At 38.7% G+C, this 25674-nt stretch overlaps 1 protein-coding gene across 4 annotated transcripts in view; it reads right to left on the minus strand.

The window, feature by feature from the left end:
• Positions 1-25674, minus strand: part of ITGB6 (integrin subunit beta 6) — a 162514-nt gene that overhangs the window by 66374 nt on the left and 70466 nt on the right. For all 4 annotated transcript variants that reach the window (XM_053918719.2, XM_053918718.2, XM_053918720.2 and 1 more), the window contains 3 exons: positions 16597-16762; positions 12188-12349; positions 9109-9204 (listed from right to left, as the gene is read on the minus strand). In XM_053918719.2, coding sequence (XP_053774694.1) covers positions 9109-9204; positions 12188-12349; positions 16597-16762 — 424 coding nt within the window. The remainder of the gene's footprint in view (positions 1-9108; positions 9205-12187; positions 12350-16596; positions 16763-25674) is intronic.

Raw genomic sequence — 25674 nt, forward strand, 5'->3', positions numbered from 1 at the left:
TCCACCAAAAGCCTGAGTTCGCAATTCTTCTCATCTGCAACTCTTGCAGACTCAGGAACTGGTTTATGGTTTGCTGTGTTCATTAACCTTTGTGTTCTTTCTGTTTTCATAGAATGTATACTATGACCTTGTTTACTTGGTTTATTTGTCAAATTCTTGGGGATCGTCTGGTTGGATTCTGCAGAAGCAACACCTTCCCCCAGTGGATGGGAATGCTGGCTGCTAAGAACAACTGCTCAGACTGTTGGGTCTGTACAGAGTTCCTGACCAAGGCCTCTGCCAGCCTGTTATGGTGGATCCACCCTATGAACCAGACATGCTGGGACTGGCTGCAAAGCTTGAACATTTCTGACCCCCTCTTCAAACAGATGCATGAGAAGGTGCTTTACCTCATGAGAGAGTAGGCTAAGCACACCAAGCCATAGCTCATATACGCAGTTTGGGATGATGTGGGGTGCCTGTCAGCATTACAGGGAGAAGTATGACAGCCCATACTCATATGTACTGAATACAGAAATGAGACTGCAAGTGCAACTGCAACTTGTGGGGTGAATGCCAGCAACCCTTCACAAGAATGTTATGGTGCTGACTGCTCCAGACTGTTGGTGGCGTTCCTTCCTCTTGGGTCTCTTTGGCTTCTGTATTGCACTGTTAGTCTTAGGGTGTAGGCTCTACCGTATCTGTGGTATGTGGATGCAATGTGCCAGCATGCTTACCACACAGGTCCTATATCAGAAGAATTAACATGAAGAATGTGAGGTAGAAGAGGAATGTTGGGGTGGAGTGTGGGGTCAATGGACATGGCCCTTCCTTCTCCTGTGACTGAGGGCCAATCAGGGGGCCCCTGGCCAGAAGGAATATATATTGTTTTGGAAATGGACTATAATTCTCTTCTGATCCCCTTTTGGGAGTGGCTTCCTGTCCTGTGACTGCTTCTTGACCTTTTTCTTCAGCATGTACACACTGATATAATGTAGCTCTGGACCACACATAGGTTTGTGCAACCTGGACCCACGCTGCCTTTGTCTGGGACCCCTTATAATGAGCCTGAGACTGGAGGAGGTGCGGTCTCTCTTGCCCTGACCTGCCACCATCAGTGCACTCTCCTGTTATGTGAGTAATGGCATGTCCACATCTGCTAGTCCTCCGGGTGTTTTTTTTAAAGGGATATTGCAAACATTTAAGCAGCTCCCTAGTTTGGAGCTCCTACGTTACACACACAAACCTTGAATGGCAACATAATCATTTCTTGAAAGGAGTCTTCCCTGAAGATCCTATTGAAGTAAGATCTCCATCTCTCCCCTTTCATTATTCTCCATCCCTACACACTATTTTCCCCCAGTTCTCAGTAAAATTTCCAAGCTTTTAGTGTAAGTGTCTCTCAAATATTGCATGGGACATACTTATACTAAAAAATTATTTGTTACTTATTTGAAATTCAAATTGAACTGGGCATCCTGTATTTTTCTGTGCTAAATCTGGCAGTCCTATAGAGAAAAACATGCCAACCCTGAATTAGTGGATGAAGTGTGCCCAAATTGTTCAAGCTCAACATTTTCTTTTTCTAAAATTTTCTCTTTACTTTTTGAACATAGAATATACACAGGCAACAGAATATTGAGCAATTAATTAATTAATTAATTAGTTAATACTAGCCCCTTTGTAGCATATTTTGGGCTCTTTCAGATAATTAGGCACAAAGTTAAAATATGTAGTACTCCTAAACTCTTCTTATGTCCAGGCAGCTATTGCTTTAACTTGTCTGCCATGCCTTGATGCCATCTGTAACTGTTTAATAGGTTCTGCCATATGGAGAAGGCTTGCTTGCAGTTAGACTTCTGCAGGGCAATCTCAGCCAGAGTGAGCTTCCTTTCTGTATAGCTGTAATTTAGGGTGGCCAGAGTGGCCAACTGCAACCTCAGGAAAGGCTTCAGGGAGCATATGAGTAACTGAGTTAAATAGGAGTGTCTGCATCCTGTGGGACTCTGAGATAGCATGAAGAAGGGAAAATACACAGCTTTGAGCCCTTTGCAGCTCAGAGAGGAGCCTTTGGAGAAACTGAGTTTATCCACAGGTGTTGGAGTCCTCATGAAGGGGGATATGAAAACATATACCAAAAATAATCTGTTGGTCCTATTAAAGTTGTCACATGAAGGTATAAAAAGTAATCAAGCATCATGGGAATATGTGAAAAACTAACCTGATAAGTAAAAATGTAGCAATTGTGATGTTCTGGAGCTGCTGATAGGAGGAGAGCAAGTTTGCTTTCATTTTAAAGAAGCCACCCTGTAAGTACAGCAAACACATTCTGAATTTGGTGGAATGACCTTGATTTCATTCAAAGTTATTCTTGTCAATAAAAGTGATTGTTTGACATATAATTAAATGCAATTTTTATGCCTTCATAAGAATGTAAATATATAAACTCATTCAAAAAATGTGAAAATACTTAATATGTACAGTATGATGCCAATTATGTTAAAATATGTAAATGCACTCAAAGAAAAAAGAGAAGACTTATTCTAAAATGTCAAGAATGGTTAGCTATGTCTGAGTGGTGAGTTTTGAGTGATCTTTACTTTCTTCTTTGTGCTTTTCTGTATACTTATTCTTTCCTTTCCTTCAAATAATGTGGTAGTTTTACTGTCAGAAAAAGTAATTTAAAGTGTGGGGTGAGTTTTTTGGGGGTGTCATAATCCCACCTTGTCAGTAGGAAAGTAACTGATACAACCACTTTGGGGAGCCACTTGGACACACCCAGAAGACTTGAGGATGCCATTCCCTGTGTCCTGGGGACACTACTTCTACAAATGGATCCTCAGTAGAGAACACATGTGCAAGGATGCACATGGCGGCAACATTTGTGATGTTGCACAGTGGAGAGGTCGGATGCCCTCAGATGCAGAACGAACACATGGCAGCAACTACACTTAATGGAACGTGCACAGCCATGGGAAGAGTAAGCGGGAGCTACGGGTATCCCCATGGATAAGCCTCAAAAACATAACACTGAGTACAACAATGTGAATGTACTTACTGTCACTTAAACTGTGGTTTACTGTCACTTACTGTCACTGTGGTTAAAATGGTCAACTTTGTATATTTTACCATAATTAAAAAAACATAATATCAAATTGTAGAGATAATATTAAGTTAAACTTGTAAGCCAAAATGATGTAATTATTTATGGATATACATATAATTTGGTAGTACAAAAAATAAACATGGGAATAGTAAACACCTGAGTTTAGGACTGTGGAACTTATTTCTATGGAAAGAAAGAGGGGGTGGGGTCAGATGGAGCTGGACACGTTATACAGCAGAAAAGTGCATCTGAAATGTTTTATTTCTTTAAAAAAAACATTGGAGGCAAAATGTTAAGATTTAAGAAATCTTGAGGTAGTAGACACATGGAGGTATATTGCATTACTCTACTTTTCTCTGTGCTTGAATTGTATCATAATGAACCTATAGCCTTTGTCAGGGCATGTGTCTCCTTCTCCCCTTTGGTTGGAACTGTAGATAGTGATTACCATAGAGAGTAGCTGTTTTAGTTGGTTGACCGATGACATCATGCTTCCTAGCCTGTTCTTACCAGCTGGAGTTTCCACACATTTAAAACTTTCTGTATTCCTCTAAATTAACAGCAACATCAAAGGACCCTCGTGTTTGCTGGCCTTGAAGGACTCCACCATTTATAAGAATTTCACCTTTCTGTTCACCTGTCAGACAGCTCTGCTCTACCCTTAGGCCCCGGGCTTTCACTGCTCAGTGACTTTCAAAGTCAGTTACTTTATTTAAAAGGTTATTTTATATAAAAGTCTAGTGGCTGTAAACTACCATATTCTTTCAATACAGCAGTTCAGGTTCAATTGCTCCTTAAGCTCAATGGTTGAAGCTGTGGACTCAAACTGCTAGGTTCAAATCCTGGCTCTCCCACGTAACTTGCTTTGTTATTTTGGGTTCTACAGCCATCAAATGGAGGTTAAATAATAAAATGAGTTAAAATGCTTACCCCCAGGCTTCCACATAATGAGCCCTCAGCAAACCTTCCCTATTATTCTTATAATCATAGCTGCATATCATCTCTGGTCCTCACCACTGCAAAGCGAAGGAGTGCTTAGTGAACACTATGGTACTACTAGCATCAAAGGCAGTTCACGATTGCCACTTAATTTGCTGCCCCATTTAACAAATAGAAAATAGTAAAAACAGAGACAGACATGAAAACTCTAGCCCCTTGGCAAAATTCTGCCTTGGGTCTCTTTTCAGAATGCAACTTCTAAAATGCCCTTATCCTGTTTATTGGTCTACAAGTCTGTTAATGTTCTATGGGACTTACTGGGGGAGGTGCTGTGTCTTATGCTCCTCTATAGTCGGAAACCCTGGTTCTTGGGAGGAGCTCATGAAACGTTTGCTGAATGGATGAATAAATGAATGGATGCAATCAGTAGTGTCTTGGTCCCAATCACATGCTAGACATTCTGGGTGGTTTGTAAATCTTGAAATATGTAGGTCTTGTATTGCTGAAATCCCATGTTATATTTCTACATGGGTTGGCTTAATAGAGCATCAATCAGTATTTTTTTCTGTTTCCTGTGTGGATTATGAGCCTTCGCATTCTTTAGAAGAAAAGTACTACACGGAATCTAAGGGGTAGCTACCGATGAATTTCATGATTGCAATTTATTAAGACTGGAAAATACTTCTAAGAACCTCGTCTTGGTAATCTGAAGACATGAGTCTTATGTCCAAGTCCTCCCTCCCTGAGAGAGGTTTTTGTTAATAAGGAAAAGTGTAGGCAGCTGGCTCGCCTCAGTCTTTGTTCCCAGACACCTCAGTTAAAGAGAGATCAAAATCCTTCTCCATTATATCTGAATTAAGAGCAATTTATTAACTCCATGGATATTTCTCATAATCCACACATGTATATTCTTAGATGATTTTATTTTTTCTAAAAGCATAAATTTGGAATACTCCTTTATAGGATGGAGTTGACAGGAGGAAACACAACTGTCTAGACCATGCCCTGAAATGGACTGCATCAGAGCTAACTCTACGCTATCTGTGCGAAGGTCACTGGAATTCGAGGTGAAGTTCCCCCCCAGACTGAGTCACTGACCGCCAAAGCTGGGAGTCATTCAGTGTGAGTGTGTGTGTGTGTGTGTGTGTGTGTGTGTGAAACATGGGGGCCAGAGATGAAGGGATTTTCATCCGGTCAAAACTCTTTTGATCTTTTCCAACAGTGAACATTATAAAACAAAATAATATCAAAAGAGCTAACAAATAGCAACACGATCCAATTTTTGTTTTATCTTCCTCCCTAATATCTCTGCCTCCTTTCAACTCTCTTGCTGCAGTGAAAAGCTCAAAAGATGAGCAATAAAAAAAAGAAAGAAGGGGGGAAATAAAAACTGGGTTATTGATTCCTGAAAAATTGAAATCCGTATACGGTTGATACTTTTCACAAGCTGCAAAGAGCATCAGGCTCAGAGTATGTTGTGGCCACTCTCTGTGCTTGTTTTTAGATATAATGACTGTCAAGAGGGTAATTGCTCAGGGCTTTTCCTTTCAGGGCCTAGTAAGGAGGCTCTGGAGCTTTTCCAACAAGTTGGGCCTAAGGTTGATGGCAGAGTATTTGTTTCCTCTGTGGTGCCACCTGTGTCAAAGTTGAAGGGAAGGGAGGGCCTGGGACAGCCGGGGCTGCAGGGGTGGTAGTAGCATCGGTCAGGCACCCACACCTGTTCTTGCACACGGGCTCCCTCAACCCTGACAGGTATTTGTCACGCAAAACTCCAAGTCCCTATTTAGAAACTTTCACTCAATTTGAGAAAGATGAGGTACTTACAATTTTTAAAGAATTCATTCAACAAATACTTACTGAGCATCTACTGTATATGGAGAATTGACCTAAACAGAAAGATAAGCAAGACTCACTATTCTCCTCAAAGAGTGAAAATCGAGGCCTTTTTACCTCCACAGAGAGGGGTCCTGCGGTAACATAAAAACCTGCTTGAGGCCCCTGTCCCCATGCGTTAGACACATAACTCTGTTCTAATAATCATAGGGACATCAATTAGTGCTCGTAGATGTTAGAGACTAAACGGGATGTGTCTACTACCAATGTATCTTACATACTTTCTAAGTGCTGTGTTTCAACATTACATCATAAATACCAGGTCAGGTCATGTAATAATTATTGTTATTAATGTCACAACACTCATATATCCCAGGCAGTTGTAGACATTTTGAAATATATAGTATATGTTAAAGTCTTGCAAATAATCCCAGGTGATTAATAATCTGATTTGACAATGCAGTAAAGAAGACTGATTTAATTGCTTTTTATCTCAGTATCTCACTTAGAAGGAAAGACTAGTCAAATCAGACAGTTGGGGTTTAGTAGCCTGATACTATCTTAATGTAAATTAACAATAAACATTTGAAAACAACAGAGGAGATAAAAAAAAATTTCTTAGCTTGGATAATTGAATCCTGAATCAAACTGGTATTTAGCATTAGAATACGATAAATATACTATCTACTGCTCAGTCTATTATCTATCATTATCTTTTGAACCCTGCAATTGAACAAACAGGAAGCTATTCATAATAATAAGTTTGTTCAAAATCATCTGTTTGCTGGGGTCTGGGGTGCACACTGTAGTCATTGAACTGAAGGTGAAACTGCTTACTTCATCCGTTGGGTTGTTTACTCATCTCTTGTTACCACAAAGCACAGCAACACTACGCACCTGGGCAGTCCAAAGCATCTTACCAAAATCACTGAAAAGCCAGTCATTGCCCCTGCATTCTGTGAATGGGCTCCATAAATCTTATTTGCTGCGAGACGAGGTGCCATAAAACCTGACCCATCCCCTGCCTGGGGAATATGCACCTAACTACGCTTAATACAGAACTGGTGCGAGCAATTTGCCCTCTGGAATTTTCATTACAGTCAACCACTTAGTTGCTTTATTAATCCTAATGCTGGTTTTATTTTTCAGTGAATCTGGTAGTTATGTTCTTCTATCACAGCTATCCAGACATCAGGTTGCACGGAGTTCCTGTACACATAGGGAGGGATCCTTTTAAGAGATTTAAATGGAAAAGCAACACAAGCCATTATTGGTCCATTTTCAGTTTTCATTATCAATAAGGCAAGAGATCAGCATTTTCATGCTGTGAGAAGGCTTCAGGGAAGTGCAGTGTCACCGTCATCATCTTTAGACCTGGCTGCCGCCTGCCCCCACAAATGCAAATGGCATGGAGAGTCCAACAAAATAAAAATAAAATAATGAAAGAATGGCAGTCATAGAGTGGGCTGCTAACCTGGTCCGCTGAGGGGCTCCCTGAAAACGTCCCTTTGAATTTAGCGGAGCCTGGATGGTAAAGACCACAGATCATGACAGAACATAAATTTGCCATGTAATGAGATTAGTAGGCAGGCAAAATAAATGTCCTGCTGTTACTTCAAAGGCAGGCTGTAATCTGTGTTTTCCGCGGAAATGATCATTTTCTTCGCAAAAGGGGAACTGTGGATGCGACAACCTTAAATCCAACGGGTTCTGTTTTGCTGTGTAGTTATTTTTCACCTGCCTCTGTCTTTTTAATAGCAGTTTTGAGGAGGTGTATAAATGAGTTGTGAGTCTTAAAGACTATTACCAATGTGAGTTATAATTGTCTATGTTCATGATCATCAGTCATATTTCCCTGACTCTCCTTTTAAGAAAAGTTCTGTGTAACCTCTCCTCCCACTTCTAAACAGGAGCCCTGATGAGGAGGAGGTGTTGAGACCCCCAGGGTCCTCTCAAGCTAACCTTAGGGATCAAAGGCAGAATAGACTCACTATTGTATTTGTGGTATATTGCAGCTCTACTACTTAAAACCACTGGAAACAAGTATCACATACTAAAGAGCCTTAAGAAAATGCCCAGATCAGGTGAACCCACATGATCTCAGAGTAGAACAAAGGCTTCAAGTATGCAGCTTTATTTCAAGGGACTTCCTTGGTTTTCAGCAGACAGCAATCTCACCTGGAGTACAATACCCTCCTCTCATTAGAAATGCAAGATAGGATCTCCTCCTGAATCCTTTCTATAGAACCTGATGCAAGTTCATGGGCGGCACCGTCCTTAGCAGTGAGTGGCATTTAATCAAAGCCTCTGTGAAATAATGTCAGAGTTTCCCGAGCCCTGTAAATTCACCAAGCTTGTTAAGAGGTCCTTTCAAAAGGAATGGGAGATCAGACTGAGTTTAGACATATTTGAAGTTTCTGCGTGCAAGTCAAAGACTTTAATACACACCTATTTTCTCCACATTTTCTAGGGCCCAGGCGGGAGACTCCTTACTTCTCTGTGACATTGCCCATTAGGAATAGACCATTTGCTAGCAACTCATTTCATGGCATTTTTACAGCTTGTTTTTCTTAGGCTCAAAAGAAACCAGAGAAATCTTTTGTGTATGCATGGGTATCTCACCGCTTAGGCATTGGTTATCAAATGTTATTTCATCTAACGAAACCATTGTCTTTCTGCAGTTGGTGCAGTTGGTGCTTCCATCCCAAAACTTGAACTGCAAATCCAGCTGCTTTAAGGGGGAAATTATTTTTTGGCCCAATTTAACAAGTTTTTCTTTCAGCTTTTCACTTCCTAATAGCTGCTTGAATTGTGTCTCTATTTATATATTTTTTATGTACCTAATTAGCAAATGTCTGGGTATTTAAAGTCAATTCTCCCCCCATCCTCATATTTTTTCTGCTTTCTGTTGACTCCTTCCTCATCAGATGAAATAGTTCATGGAAAGATGGACTACTTTTCCATTAGGCAGGTGGTCCTATGTTTATTGGTAGTCTCTTTCAACTCACCTTTTCATTTCCATAACTCCTTCCTGGTCCCACCATATCTATCCCCCATTCTTCTCTGTCCCTCCATGTTTGTAATTTAAATTGTAGACAGTAACTGAGTCCGCTTTGCCAAGTGTCCAGTATATTTGGCACGTGTTAATGATTTTCTAATGATTTTCTCATGCGTTAAACTCACAGAGTTAATGTTCAAGTTTCATGTTGAATAATCTCCCTAAAGGAATTTCTTGAACGATGTTTGCTTACCTCATATAAATGAAGCTGCTCTTTGGTTACGGCAAAGATCAGTAGCACGTTATTTTGCACCAGTTTATCAATGAGTTGTCCAATCGTGGGATATTCCTAAAATGAACATACAGATTTTAAGTATCGTCTTAACAAAAACATGCCAAATAAAGAAAAGAATGTTTCTTTCAAAGATATCTTAATAAATTTGGCGTTTCGATGCTCCTAGGCTTCATTTATCTATTACTCTAAGTAAACAAATACACAATTAGCATTACTTATTAATTAGTTTAATAATTGTTTCCTCAATTTTGTAAATCCCCTTAATTCTTAGGAGTCAGTGCCTGTCAATGTGGTGTGGTGTATTTACCCTCTGTTCTTCTGAGGAGATCACTTGAAATTTGTCTAATGACTGGTAGTGTGCCATACTTGCACATGTCCTCTTCTAAACGCCATTTAGCAGCAGGCCCAAGGTAGAGGGAATGCCAGAGCAGAGGAAGCAGCCGTTAGACTGAGATGGACATGACTGGGGGGGGACTCTCGTAGCTCTGAAACTGGTGCTGGAATGGAATGAGGTGGCATGAGGGCTGAGGAACGGGCAGCCTGCTGATGAACGACACACTACAATTCCTATCTGATTTGAGACATTCCTGCACCAGTTCTTGGGTTTGGTCTTTTTGTTTCTTTGAGGTCGCTAATCAGTTTTATTGGATCTTGCAATAGTTTTACAGGGCCGTTGAAAACACATTGTATTTCTGTCCCATTGACACATCATTCCCAAGTGATATGGATACTTGGAAAAATAAAGAAGTCATTTATTGTCAAATCTGAAGACGGCCTTTATTTTCCAAGGCTGAAAATCATGCAGTATCTTTGCCTCTTACATGAATCCAAATGGGGATAATGTACAAAGAAGAAACTCAAATGAAAGGTTAGCCTGCAAACAACTAAACTAAGAAATTGTTGATGATGTCTGAAATCAGCCCAAGTGGAGGGACACTGTACACTAATGGGGCGTGTTCACATATTCTCAGCACTTCAGGCAAAGGACCCAACTGCAATCTGGCTGTGTACTACATGCTTTCCAGGCCATTTGGATTTTTATTAGTAGGTACCGGTAAAATCCAGATAATATAAATCTTCCTCAGTCTGACATTTTCAATCTCCTCTGCTATTCAAGTGCCCAAACACTAAGCATCCTTCATCCTTAAGCATGAATTCCTCCAATGCTGACCCTTCCTTATCTCCACATGTTCTCAAACCTTTCAACTGTTGTGCATGTACAGCCAGAATCATACCACGTACGATTCTATTACCCTTCATAGGTGGGTAAAAGTAATTTTCTATTTGATCCACATCAGCTAGTTTAGTTCCCACAATAATCTTATAAGTTCCTCAAGGCCAGGGACCATGTCTTATTATTTTGTGGCCCCAGGAACCTGGCCCACCCAGTGTTGAGTGCATAGAAAGTGCTCACAGGACCCAGGGGGCTGTGTTACAGGAAACAGCTCATGGGTTCTGTGCATGTGTAGAAACTCAGCAATGGTGAGTTAAATATTTATTAGATGAGATGGTCATATTAAGCAATAGGTAGTGTTTGCTTCTGTAGTCCTACTTTTCTAAGATATGTACTAAGGAGCATTTGAATAGTTGCAAAAAAAGAGGAGGTTCATTTCTCACGATTTCTTGTTCCTTCTTGGCTGAAAGACAATATGTGGCTACCCTCATTGATCTTATAACATGGAAAGGCAATTTATATAATTAAATAAGTTTGGGAATTACTATTCATCAAAAGTTATAGGAAAGCATTCACGTTCAAAGTTAGAAATTTAGGCAAGGGATGGTAGCAGATAATTTATGAACCAATAGATTTTTAAAAACTAATTGGCAGCACCGTATTAAGCATTTATATACATTACCTCACTGAATTCTTTTTTTGGAGAATAGTTTTTTTTTCCAATCTGATATTAGAACTCTTTCTCTTTTTCTTTTCCTCTTTGTCTTACTCTTTTTCCTCTCTCTCTCCCTCCCTTTCTTCCCCTACATACACATTTACAGCATTAACATTTTAAGAAGTCACTTAAAATCTCTGTACTGTATTTTTCCAGATATTAAATGGGGGATAGTATAGCCTTCCCATGTTGCTACTTCATAATTCAACTCTATTTCATTGAGTAGTCAGTGCCCAGTGTGGCCCAGGCACCTCTGGCCTTGAGGAACACACATTAGAGAAATAGAGACAGACATGAGCACACATATTTCCACACAGCGATGGGCAAGGAGACAAGTATGTATGGGAGTGAGGGGAGAGGTGATCCCTACCTGGCCCAACAGCTATCCAAAAGGGCCGCTGGGAGCAGTCATGATTGAGCTGGGTTTTGAAGAATAATTAAGAGTTTCTCAGTGATCTAGGAGGGAAGGGCATCCCAGACAGAGGGAATAACACATGCACAAACATGGCAGCCTTATGGTCTGTTTAAGGAGAGCAGTTACAAACACAAGTTTCTGGTGAGAACTGAATGAAATAATGTACACTGAAAAAGCTCTCAAAATTTTACCTTGTTAAAAAAGTCAAGTTCTTTTCCTTGCATGTTACCACCATTTTTTGAATGACAAAAAATACACCAAATGTTAATAAGCACCAATCAAGCAGTACTTGACTCATTGTTTCCTGCACAGCCCAACTGTCCATGAAAACATGGCATTATTTAGGAAGCATGCTCTGGGACCATCATTCACAGCAACTCCTAGGTGATTGTGGTTTTGCTGTGAGCCCTCCTTTCTGGGGCTGTGGTTGAGAAGAGAATGAGCTAACTGTTCTGCTTTTTGCTGGCCTCTGGCTCTTTGAAAAATTGGGAGGTTATGGGATCCTCTGTGCTGCAGGAGATCCAGACTTCTCACATAGCCCCACCACCCACCTGTACTCCTGTGGGAACCGCTAAGGGTGATGAGGATCTAGACAGGGCAATTTGTTAACCTCAAGTCAGAAAATGTGCACTGTTTTCACTTAGTGTGGGTTATTCTGCTATGTACTACAGCAACCGTTGCTTCATTTGCCTTCTTACAGCCCCGAAAACAGAGTAGAGTGCAGATTACACACCAAGACAGTTGACATGGAGTATTCATTCTTGCTGTCCAAGTGGCAGAGTCCATCGTTAGGAATGACGATGCCTGCCAGTTTGCTGTCCATTCCAAAATGAGAATCAGCATCGCTCACAAAGACCAGGAGATGGAGGGAGTCGTTCCGCCAGCCAATTTTCTCCTACAGTGAGAAAGAAACATTTGGATTGTATTGGATAGAGGCATGCATGTATTGAGAGTGAATCAATTATGATTGGACACATTCAGATTATAAAATTATATTGCTGGTCTATTTTAGCCTTTTTCATGTATTGGGAGTTGATAATACTAATGTAGTAAACACACAAAATTCTTTTTATTTTTTTATTTTTATTTTTATTGTTGTTCAATATGGTTGTCTCCATTTTCCAGCCATCACTTTCCCCCACCCAACCCACCACCACTTCCCACCCTCAGTCCTATCCCCCTTTGGCTTTGTCCATGGGTCTTTTATAGATGTTCCTTGAGTACACCTTTTCCCTTCTTTCTCCTCTTATCCTCCTTCCCCCTCCCCTCTGGTTATTGTCAGTTTGTTATTTCAATGTCTCTGGTTATATTTTACTTGCTTGTTTTGTTGATTAGGTTCCACTTATATGTGAAACCATATGGTATTTGTCTTTCACTGCCTGGCTTACTTCACTTAGCATAATGCTCTCCAGTTCCACCCATGCTGCTGCGCAGGGTAGAAGCTCCTTCGTTCTTTCTGCTGCATAGTATTCCATTGTGTACTATAGTTTTTTAAAGTATATTTTACTGATTGTGCTATTACAGTTGTCCCATTTTTTTCCTCCTCTTTATTCCCCTCCACCCTGCACCCCATCCCCACCATCATTCCTCCTCTTAGTTCATGTCCATGGGTTGTATATATAAGTTCTTGGGCGTCTCCATTTCCTATACTATTCTTAACCTTCCCCTGTCAATTTTATAACTAACAATTATGCTTTTTATTCCCTGTATCTTTTCCCTCATTCTTCCCACTTCCCCTCCCCACTGATAACCCTCCATGTGATCTCCATTTCTGTGATTCTGTTTCTGTTCTAATTGTTTGCTTAGTTTGTTTTTGTTTTTAGGTTCAGTTGTTGATAGTTGTGAGTTTGTTGTTATTTTACCATTCATATTTTTTATCATCTTCTTTTTCGTAGGTAAGTCCCTTTAACATTTCATATAATAAGGGCTGAGTGATGATGGACTCCTTTAACTTGACCTTATCTGGGAAGCACTTTATCTGTCCTTCCATTCTAAATGATAGCTTTGCTGGATAGAGTAATCTTGGATGTAGGTCCTTGCCTTTCCTGACTTTGAATATTTCTTTCCAGCCCCTTCTTGCCTGCAAGGTTACTCTTGAGAAATCAGCTGATAGTCTTATAGGGACTCCTTTTTAGGTAACTGTGTCCTTTTCTCTTGCTGCTTTTAAGATTCTCTCTTTATCTTTAATCTTGGCTAACTCAATTATGATGCATCTTGATGAGTTTCTTGCTGCTTGCTCGGCTCTTGGCTGGTTTCCAGTCACTTCCCCCACTACTCACAATCAAATTGGGCCCTTCTGGTGCTGATTCCTGGCTGGGTACACTTGTGTACATTCTAGGATCTTGTGGATTTCTCCAACAGACTCCCCTGTGAGGCTGGGAGTTTCTCCCACCACTGCAATCCCCACAGATTTTTACAGTCAGAGGTTTTGAGGTTTATTTCCTGGCCCTGGAACCTGGGTTGTGTGATCTATTTCGCTCCCCAGTTGTTCTTCTTGGTTTATCCGCACACAAATGTGGGACCACCAGCCACCGTCTTACCTCACGTCCTCTCCACTTGAGCTGCCCATTTCTGCCCCTCCTACCAGTCTGGATATGTTTCTTCTTTAAATCCTTGGTTGTTGGACTCCCATACAGTTCCATTTCTGGAAGTTCTGGTTGTTTTCTGTTTTTAAATTTGTTGTTGTCCTTTTGGTTGTGTGAGGAGACAAAGTGTATCTACCTATGCCTTCATATTGGCCAGAAGTTCCTGAATCTGTACCATAGATTTTTGATCCACTCATTTACTGGTGGGCACCTAGGTTGCTTCTAGCACTTGGCTATTATAAATTGTGCTGCTATGAACATTGGGGTACATAGGTTCTTTTTGGATTGGTGTTTCAGGATTCTGAGTGAATAATCCCAGTAGTGGAATTGCCAGATCAAAAGGCAGTTCCATCTTTAGTTTTTGATGAAATTCCATATTGTTTTCCACAATGGCCATACCAGTCTGCATTCCCACCAACAGTGCACTAGGGCTCCCTTTTCTCCACAACCTCACCAACACTTGGTTATTTATTTGTTTATCATGGCCTTTCTGACAAATGTGAAGTGGTATCTCACTGTGGTTTTAATTTGCATCTCTCTGATGGCTAGTGATGCTGAGCCTCCTTTCATATGTGTATGGACTGTCTGTATGTTTCCTTGGAGAAGTGTCTGTTCAGGTCCTTTGCTGATATTTTAATTGGATTGTTTCTCTTCCTGGGGTGGAGTCTTGTGAGCTCTTTATATATTTTGGAAATCAAACCCTTGTCCGAGGTATCATTTGCAAATATACTTTCCCATACGGTTGGTTCCCTTTTCATTTTGCTGATTTTTTTTTTTTTTAGCCATGCAGAAGCTTTTTCGTTTGATGAAGTCCCATTTGTTTTTTGTTTCCTTTATGTCCCTTGCTCTAGGGGACATATCGGTGAAAATATTGCTGCGTGGTATATCTGTGATTTTCTTGCCTATGTTCTCCTCTAGAACTTTTACGGTGCCATGACCTATATTTAAGTGTTTTATCCATCTTGAGTTTATCTTTGTGTATCGTGTAAATTGATGGTTGAGTTCATTTTTTGCATGTATCTGTCCAGATCTCCCAACACCATTTGTTGGAGAGGTTATTTTTCCTCTATTTTATACATTTTTCCCCTTTGTCAAATATTAATTGACTGTAGAGAAATGGGTTTATTTCTGGGATCTCTATTCTGTTCTATTGATCTATGTGTCTGTTCTAATGCCAGTACCAGACTGTTTTGATTACAGTGTCCTTGTAATATAATTTGATGTCAGGTATGTGATCCCTCCTACTTTGTTTTGTTCTTCTTTCTCAAAATTGCTGATGCTATTTGGGGTCCTTTATGGTGTCATACGAATTTTTGAAATATTTGTTCTATATCTGTGAAATATGTCACTGGTATTTTCATAGAGATTGCATTGAATCTACAAATTGCTTTGGGTGGTATGGATATTCCAATGATGTTAATTCTTGTAATCCATGAACATGATATATGCTTCCATTTATTTGTGTCTTTCTTAATTCCTTCAGTAAACACACAAAATTCTGTGATGTTTGCTTTTTCTTGGATAACATTTTTAGATGATTAATGCTTCAGAAAAAGTAGTTTCATTGCAATCAGTATCCACTTGACCCGACTTTTACATAGTTAGTTTTACTGTCCAGTTTCAATTTACCAGAAAAATGAAGGGAGGGATGTCATAGATTATCCTAAATCCAAGCTGAAGCAAAACTAGTCAGAATGCAGCTAAAATGGACTCTGAGTAAACCTGCTTTATTAAACTGTCACCTAACATTTAAGCACATATTTATCTTTCTGCTGTATCATTCAAAATTTATAAATGTAATAAGAGGAAAAGAATTGCTTATCAAAGTATCACCCCATACTGTTGCTAATTAAGATGGTCCATTGGCTGTTCCTTAGCAAAGCTCTCCCATTTAATTAACATTAGTCCAGAACTAGTTGGGCAAAAGCTCATCCTGGCTGTACCATCCCACCTTATCCTTTTCCTTCCTTCCCTTATTCTTTAGCCCTCCCACCTTCTAGGAGCTTCAGCCTTGTCTATTTCTTGATATTTTCCATGAAGAGCTATCATCTGAGGACAAGAATCATTCCTGTGGATGGATAACTGTCGGATTATCAAGGAGGAGTGGTGTTCCTGCACTGTTGCATGGACAGTATGGCTTTGGATGTTTATTTTGTTGGTCCGTAACAATGGAACCTAACCATTCATAGAAATTTATACTGATTCAGGGCATCTTTACTTTTTAAATTATTTCTGCCTTTGATATTGTTTATCATGATTAAATAAAAACCTGATTAATATGATTTAATTTTTTGAAAATTAATCACACATGACTTGTAGGAAAATTCCCCCAATACTTCTACAATTTTATTAGGTTATTTAAATATTAGGAATAAAACTGTCACATTATAACATAATAGAATTAGAAATTTTAAGAAATTCTGTTTTAAGAAAAATACCAATGTAGAAATATGATGATTAAAGAAAAGATAAAGTTAGCCAAGCTTTTCAAAGTAGATGTGGTAATAAGAGATGAAATTTGTGTTATCGGAATTAAACACTCTTCCCCTCAGCGTACCTTACACACAGCAGCTTGCATAATTGCATCAAATCCACCTTCAGGTGTGTCAATATTAGCAGAAATTTTCTGATTCTTCACAATTTCATTGAATCTTTCAGCATCATTTGTCAATGGCAAAATGTGCTTGAATCCAAATGTAGGTAAGCAGAAATATGGAATACTACTGCAAAAGTAAAATATGAAAAGATTCTTGAGGAAATATTAATAAATCTAAGAGTCTGGCAACATTTTCTTAAACGAAAATAAATTTTTCTGAAGTGCCTGACTCTGTAAGTTGGTTATGAGTCTCATTGCTAAGGTCGTTGTTATCATCTCCCATGCACCCCTTCCAATTTAACTGTATTAGCTAACACTTGGAGCTCATGGTGTCTTACACTGACTCAAGGTCAGGTAACCGATAATCAGGTGAGCAGACTCCCCACTCCTCTGTGTGTGTGTACATGTGTGTGTAATCACTACCTCCTATTGCCTCTCAACCAAAATCCACCATTAAGTTTACATGATGACAACAATTTCTTTGTATTCCGATATCCTGAGCTGTCATCAAGTATGAGTCACCCTGTAGCAAAACTGAGAGTGAAACCTGTCTTTTTCCTCCTCTACTCCATCCTGCACTCCCAGCACTGCCTGCCAAGGGCCCAAAACCCAGAGCAGAGCTCTTGATTCTAGATCCCCACTCTACTATGACTGAACAGACTGTTGTGGACCAGCCTAGGAATAAGATGACCACTTAAAAGCATTTACATATGGGGAAAATGTCATGTTAGGATATTTGCCCCCCAAATATTGCAGCAGAACAGAAAGAGCTGATTATCAATTCAGCCACATCTTGTTCTGAAAGCCATTTAGTAGCTGTGCATAAGACCTGGCGCAGGTGACTCAACCCACTGAGTTTTGTAGAATGGAGACAATAGTATAGAGCAGAAGTTCTCAAAGTGAAGGACCAGTAGCACGATCGTCAGTTGTTATAAATGCAATAACTGGGGCAGTACTCCAGGCCTACTGAGTTAGAAATGTTAGGGCTGGGCTCAGCAATCTGTGTTGTTGTTCTAAAGCTTGAGAAACACTGAAGTAGAAATAGGGACAAAAAGGTGTAGCTCCAAGTGAGGTTGTGGTGTGCTGCCTGGGGAGAGCTGGTTGACTCTTCTAAGAGTAGCTTTGCAGGGTCAGTAGCCTGTCTTGTCAACACAGGAAAACACAGTATATCTTTCAGGGTCAGGCTCCTGTTCAACAAGTTTATCTGCTTGAGGTATACAGTCAATCCTCATTATTCATGATTCCATATCTGCAAACTCACCTACTTGCTAAAATTGCTTTGTAACCCTAAAATAAATACCCTCAATACTTTCTCTGTCATTTATATAAATGCACACAGTGTAGAATAAAAATTGAGTCACTTGATACACATGTTCCCAGCTGAGGTCAAACAAGGCTTTGCCTTCTCGCTTTAGCTTTCATGTTGTAAACAGGTGTCATTTTCATGGTCTTTTGGCGCCATGCTTTTTGCATCCTTGTGTTTTTTGTTGGTGATTGTGCTGTTTAGAATGTCCCTCAAGTGTGGTGCTGAAGGGCTGTCTAGTGTCCCTAAGTGCAAGAAGGCAATGATGTGCCTATGGAAAACATAATTGTATTCGATATGTTTTGTCCTGGTGTGAGTTATAGTGGCTGTCATCTATGAGTTCAATGTTAATGAATTAGCAATATATATTAAATAAGGTGTTTTTAAACAGAATTATGTATTAATCAGCTGGTGAAAACATGACCAGCAGCTCACAGGAAACTAACACTGTGTTGCCCCCAGGAGCAATGGTTCAGCATTTGCTAATTCAGTGTTCAAGGAGACTATATAATGAGACTCTTGTGAATAATGAGAATCAACTATATGTACAAATTAGAATGACTATGGATTCACTCACACAGAATAATGGAGCTCTCCTGGGACCAGAATGCTACTGTCTGCCAGGGTAGTCATTTTCATAGTATCAGTAGACTTTCCCAGAAAGCAGGTCATAATCTGATGTGTCCTTGGGGTTCAGAATAAAGGGAATTGGAGGACCCCAGCACTGACTGGTACAATTTGAGATGTCCCAATACAGCCATCTCCAGAATGGATGCTCCTGGTCACACCTGGCTCTACCCCTGTCTGTAGTTGGCTAAAAAAAGTTTGGGAAGCTATGAAAGTTCATGAGATTAGAAACTGTAAGTGCTTTGGCTGAGGCCTTTAGATGAATGTGGCCCTTTGTGCCCTTTCTGCCCATCTGTGCCCTTTGTTTTGGCACATTCCTCTAACCTACCAGGCCTGTTCACTCTTTTAGATCCAACCGGTTGCCTGGCCTGGTGGGCCCAGGAGCCAGTCTGTCACTTCTAAAGAACTTTTCAGTTTCTTTCTGATTCATATGTTTAACTTTAGCTCTCAGAAGGCAATCTTATTCCCTCATTTTTAATATTTTACGTGGGCTTTCATTGAAACTCAGAAGAGTTGACCACAGATAACATCTACCTAGCAGAATAGTGGACACCCTTGAATGAGATAAAGTATACAGAACACACAGCACAAGGAGCTTTTCTGGGTATGTGCTTACTGAACATCGGCGTCTCTTCTTACATAAATCACTTCACACAGAGTCTACAACTAACCTAAGGGCAGATCATAGATTTGGTTAATGATATTTCTAGAATCAGATGGTTTTCTCCTGATTAAAATACTAATGTATGTTAACTGAAGAAAATTTGGGCTTTATATAAAAGTGCAAATAAGAAGATAAAAATATAAATTTTAATGGTTATGAGATGTATCATAGTTTAACAATCAATTACTGAAAATTTATTTCAGGAATTTTTGTGCAATTAAATAATGTAGTGATCCTTCTACATACATCTTTGCAAACTCCAAAACACATAACAGATTAAATTAAAGCAGGTTTTACAAGTACAGTGCACAGACCCATAGAGGTCCATCCCTAAGACCTTTTCAGAGTCATTATGGTCAAACTTTTTCACAATAATAAAAGACGTTATGTGTCTTTTTCATTTTTTACTGTGTTGACATTTGCACTGATGATGCAAAAACCATAGTGAGCAAAACTGCTAGTGCCTTAGCGTGGATCAAAGCACAAAACTGTAAAGTTGTCCTTATATATATATTTTTTACCAACAAGCATTTACCATAATGATTTTAAAAATGTAACTTTTAATTGATTGTCCTTGATGGAGCAGTACAAGTTATTAATTTTATTAAGGATATACCCTTGAAAAAATGTTTTTAAAAAATATTTCTCTGTGACCCCATTGGAAATATGCATACATTTCTGCTGTGCAGCAAAATACCACCATTACCCAATGGTTGAAGGCAATGTTTATAGTGGGAAGCACTTTGTGATTGAGCTGAACTGGCCCTTTTTTCATAGGGCACCATTTTCACCTGAAAGAATGCTTGACAGTCAAGCTGTTATTCTAACTTAGGTATTCAGCAGACATGTTCTTAAAAATGAGTAAAGTGAGCCCTGACCGGTATGGCTCAGTTGGTTGGGCATTGTCCTACAAAGTGAAAGGTTGCCAGTTCGATTTCTGATCAAGGCACATGCCTGTCTTGTGGGTTTGGTTTCCAGATGGGATACATGCAAGAGGCAGCCAATCAATGTTTCTTTCCCTTTCTCCACTCCTTTCCCTCTCTCCTCCCCTTTCCCTCTCTCTAAAAATAAATAAATAACATCTTTACAAAAAAATGAGGAAAGTGAGCCTGCCACTTCAAGGAAAACAATGCTCTGTATTTGTTACCAAAGATAAAATTTGAGGTAGCTGAAACATTAGGGTTTTGGAAGACTTTCATCTGCCGCCTATGAGATTAATAGCTGATCAATACATCAAGAATTATCTGATGATATTGATGGTGATATTAACAAATGTCATGTTTATGATAATGCATTATGAAATTTGGGAGATCTGCATGACTCAGTGAAACAATGTTTTCCGAGGGGCCAAAGCGTTATATTACAAAATCATGCACATTATTAAAAGTCATTCAAAGAGCAAGACAGACCAATGGCTTTTAACATAACAGAATGTGAAGAGTTCATTGATATTGTTTCAGATTCCATACTGAAGCTAAACTTTACCTCTTGTTTAGTTTGAATGTAGTGTCAAAGAAGAACATCCACAGCCACGAGAAAAAGCTGTTAAATGCATCTCCCTTTTCTAACTATATATGTGAGGTTTGACTTTCCTCATGGAATTCACACAAAACAAAATATTACAGCAGATTAAATACTAAAGCAAGTGTAAAAATCTAGTTGTCTTCTATTAAACCAGATGTTAGGAGATTTGCAAACATGTAAAAACAGTTATTCTTTTAGCTGATTTTTTTGGAAAAATATGGTTATTTTTTATAAAGATGTGTTATAGTAATATACAGTGCATTTCTAATTGTAATTATTAAATAATTAATAACCAATGCCTTTTAAATTTTCTGTTTTATTTTTTAATATGATGAATATTGATAAATGTAACCCACACAGATTAAAGCTCTTGGGGGGAGGTTTTACTTTTTAAGAGTGTAAGAGAGTTCTGATATCTACATGTGTGAGAACCACTAGATTAAAATAATTAAAGATAATAAGTGTGATGAAAGGAAGAAAATTAATACTTATTTTGAATGTTTGTTATGTTCTGAGCTCATTCAATTCTCATGAATGCCCTAAAAGGTAGATATTATTATCTCCATTTATAGGTGGAGTGAGTTCAAAGAGAGTAAGTTTTTGTCCAAGGTTATAATTTAAACCGAGGTCTGAAAAACTCCATGCTCTTTCCTCTTACGTATTATTGCCTTTCTACTAAATAACATTTTTATTCCATAATTACAAGGTTTAGATTGATCAAAGGATTAATTTTTGTGTTCAGTGTTTGAATTCTTGGTGTGTATTTGTGTGGGGGCAGGTATCTGGACAAAGAAACCAGGAGAATTAAGGATGTAATAGGAAATGAAAAAATATAATGTTGCAGTAAAAAAATAACTTTATATATAAGTTTAACTAATGGTAATTTTGCAAACAAGAATAAAAGAAGCACTTTAGAAAATAGGAAAATATTGACCTTTTTAAGAGATCAAATATATAATCCTTTGGGTCCCCATTCACGGTACTCTTGTTAATACTAGCTACCATTTATTTAGAGCTTCAAGTTCAAGCCCAGTACCAAATGCTTCCATTCATCACCCCACCCAAACCTTACACCCACTCTGTGTGATCAGTACTGTTATTCCGAACTGAGGCTTTGAGAGGTGAAATGATTCACCTCAGGTGACAGTGGGATTGAGTAGGTGAACAAGGACCTATTCCAGGGGTGACGCAGAAGCTCATGATCTGTCTGCTATACCATGTGCCTGCTCCCCAAAGAATTTTAGCTCCTTGAGAACCGGGCTTGGATCTTTTACTTCCAGAGATCCCATGCCTAACACAATACTTGGAGCTCAGTAAGTTTTTGTTGAATGGATAAATGAATAAATGAATGCTATAAAAAGCCAGACCGCTTTCCTTTTCTGGAAGTTGATTAAGAACAAGGTCATATTGTTAATTCAAGATGCTGGGATGCCAACTTAGCTGAGCCACCCAAGTGTGTTAATTTTATTTTTTTCTGGTAACATACTTCATACTTATTGTTTCCCATGGTCATTTTGGTACTTTATCTGACTATATCTTATCTGGCCTGTGATAAAAGGAATGATTTTAAGCAAACCCATTGGGGCAGCTTGTACTTTGTAATGCTAGGTAGAATTACTCTACTAGACCCTACTGAAGCTTGTTGTAGGAGAAAGACACATAATACATTCAAATTTCAGACTGGTACGATGTTCTCTGATTTTTTTTTAAAAAGGCCAGAAGCATTAGAAATGCTTTTATATTAAACAGTTAGGAAGCTGTTAACACCAAGCTTATTTCCCTTTACAAGGGAATCAAACAATTGATAACAATAATCACAATTTACTATCTATCATATGTCATTTTTGAAGCTACAAATCATAGTTCTATAGAAATCTGTTTGGTATTGTAGGAATTGATAGATGTTATTCAGTACCCATTCTTTTTTTTTCTTCTCTACTGACAAAATTCTGATTTTATTTGAGGTAGCAATGTGCTTCCTTTGCAGCTAGCTGTGGCCATGTTACTAAGTCCTGGCCAATGAGACACTAATATAAGGGGTTGTGTAAATTTGGGGGCAAAACTCTTTAAATTGAGGAAATAAAATTCAACATCCATTTATAATTTTTTTAAAGAAATCTTACCAAACAAGGAATAGAAGAATATCTTCCTGATATGATAAATGGATTCCAAAAAACTAATAGTTAACAACATAGTTAATGTGAAATGTTGAAACTTTCTTCCTAAGATCACAAGCAAGATAAAGTGCCAGCTCTATCCACTTCTATTTAAAACTACTAGATGTCCTAGCCAGCATACTGTAAGAAAAAAAAAAAAAAGAAGAGGAACATATATTGGAGAGAAAGAAGTTGTTATTCACAGATGACATGATTATGTATATGGAAAATCCTAAGGAATCTACAGAAAAATCGGACTAGAACTAATGAGAAAAATATTCAAGGTTGCAGGATACAAAGTAAATATGCAAAATCAATTGCATTTCTATATGTTATCAACAAACAATTAGAAAATGAAATTTAAAAATAACATTAACAACAGCATTCAAAAGTCCATTGCAATAAATTAAACAAAAGATTCATAGGATCTCTACCCTGGAAAGGATACAACATTGCTGACAGAAATGAGACTATCTAAATGAGTAGAAGTATATGTCATGTGTAATTATTGGAATATTCAATGTTTTTAAGATGTCCATTCTGCCCAAATTGACCACAGTTTCAATGCAATTGTAATCAAAATCTCAGGATATTTTTAAAGAAATTGACAAGCTGATTCTAAAATTACTATGGAGATGCAAAGGATCTAGCATAGCCAAAATAAAAGAACAACAAAGTTGGACTGACACTCCAGATTTCAAGATTTTTTATAAAGCTATGGTAATAAAGTTTATAAGGCATTATGGTTACAAGACTGTATTGAAAGGACCAGAACAGAGTGCCCAGAATTAGACTCACACGTACTCAGTCTATTGCTCTTTATCAAAGGCATCAAAAGAATTCAATGGGGAAAGGAAAATCTTGCTTAACAAGTACTGATGGATATTTTCATGGAAACCAAAGTTAAACCTAGGTCTTTTCCCTCATTCAAATGCAAAAAACTATTTTGAGGTCATAGTCATCACTGTAAGAACTTCAACCACAAAGCTTCCAGAAAAAAAACATAGCAAGAAGCTTTGTGATGACAGGGTATGCAAGGATGTTTTAGAACAAAAATGAACTAACCATGACATAAAAAATTGATAAATTGAATTCTATCCAAACTAAAAATTTTTGTTTGATCAAAGTCATTGTTAGAAAAATAAAAATGCAATCCACAGACTGAGTGAAAATATTTGCAAATATATTTATCAAAGAATATCCAGAATATATAAAGAACACTAGAATGTTACGAAGACAAACAATCCAATTTTTGAAAGTAGACAAAATATTTGAAAAGATAGTTCACAAAATAAGATATAAGAATTACAAATAAACACATGAAAAGATGCTCAACATTATTTGTCATTAAGGAAATGCAAATTAAAGCTATAATGAGATACATACTTATTAGAATGGCTAAAACTAAGGAGATTGACAATACTGAGTACTAGCAAGAATACTGAATAACTAAAACACTTATACATTGCTGATAGAAATGCAAAATGGGAACTTCAGGCCAAGATGGAGGCAGAGGTAGATACACTTTGCCTCCTCACACAACCAAAAAAGGACAATAAATTTAAAAACAAAAACCAACCAGAACTACCAGAAATTTGAACTGTATGGAAGTCTGACAACCAAGGAGTTAAAAGCAGAAACATTCATCCAGAACAGTAGGAGGGGTGGAGATAGGCAGCTGGGGTGGAGAGGACTCACAGCAAAGCGGCAGCTGAAGAACTGGGTGAGGCAGCAGCTGGCAGAGTGGGCGGTCCCACATTTGCGTGTGGATAAACCAGGAGGAACAACTGGGGAGCAAGACAGACCACGCAACCCAGGGTTCCAGCATGGGGAAATAAAGCCTCAAAACCTCTGACTGAAAAAACCTGTGGGGGTTGAGGCAGCAGGAGAAACTCCCAGCCTCACAAGAGAGTTCACTGGAGAGACCCACAGGGTCCTAGAACATACTCAAACCCACCCACCTGAGAATCAGCACCAGAAGGACCCAATTTGCTTCTGGGTAGTGGCGGAAGTGAATGAAAGCTGGCAGAGAGCTGAGCAAGCCCCATTGTTCCCTCTTGGACCTTTCCCCCACATACAGTGCCACTAGCAGTGACCTGGGCTGCCCCTCCCTGGTGAACACCTAAGGCTCTGCCCCTTGCTACGTAACAGGAGTGCCAAGATAAAAAAAAATGGCCCAAATGAAAGAACAGATCAAAGCTCCAGGAAAAACACAACTAAGTGATGAAGAGATAGAGAATCTATTAGATGCACAGTTCAAAACACTGGTAATCAAGATGCTCACAGAATTGGTTGAGCATGGTCGCAAAATGAAGGAAGAAATGAAGGCTACACAAAATGAAATAAAGCAAAATATACAGGGAACCAACAGTGAAGGGAAAGAAACCAGGACTCAAATCAACAGTTTGGACCAGAAGGAAGAAATAAACATTCAACCAGAACAGAATGAAGAAACGAGAATTTTAAAAAAATGAGAAGAGACTTAGGCACTTCTAGGACAACTTTAAACATCCCAACATCCAAATCACAAGGGTGCCAGAAGGAGAAGAAGAAGAGCAATAAATTGAAAACTTTTTTGAAAACACAATGAAGAAGAACTTCCCCAATCTGGCAAAGGAAATAGACTTCCAGGAAGTTCAGGAAGCTCAGAGAGTCCCAAAGAAGTTGGACCCAGGGAAGCACACACCAAGGCACATCATAATTACATTACTGAAGATAAAAGATAAGAAGAGAATCTTAAAAGCAGCAAGAGAAAAGGACACAGT

Source organism: Desmodus rotundus, chromosome 2, assembly GCF_022682495.2.
Source record: "Desmodus rotundus isolate HL8 chromosome 2, HLdesRot8A.1, whole genome shotgun sequence".
NCBI classification, from domain to species: Eukaryota; Metazoa; Chordata; class Mammalia; order Chiroptera; family Phyllostomidae; genus Desmodus; species Desmodus rotundus.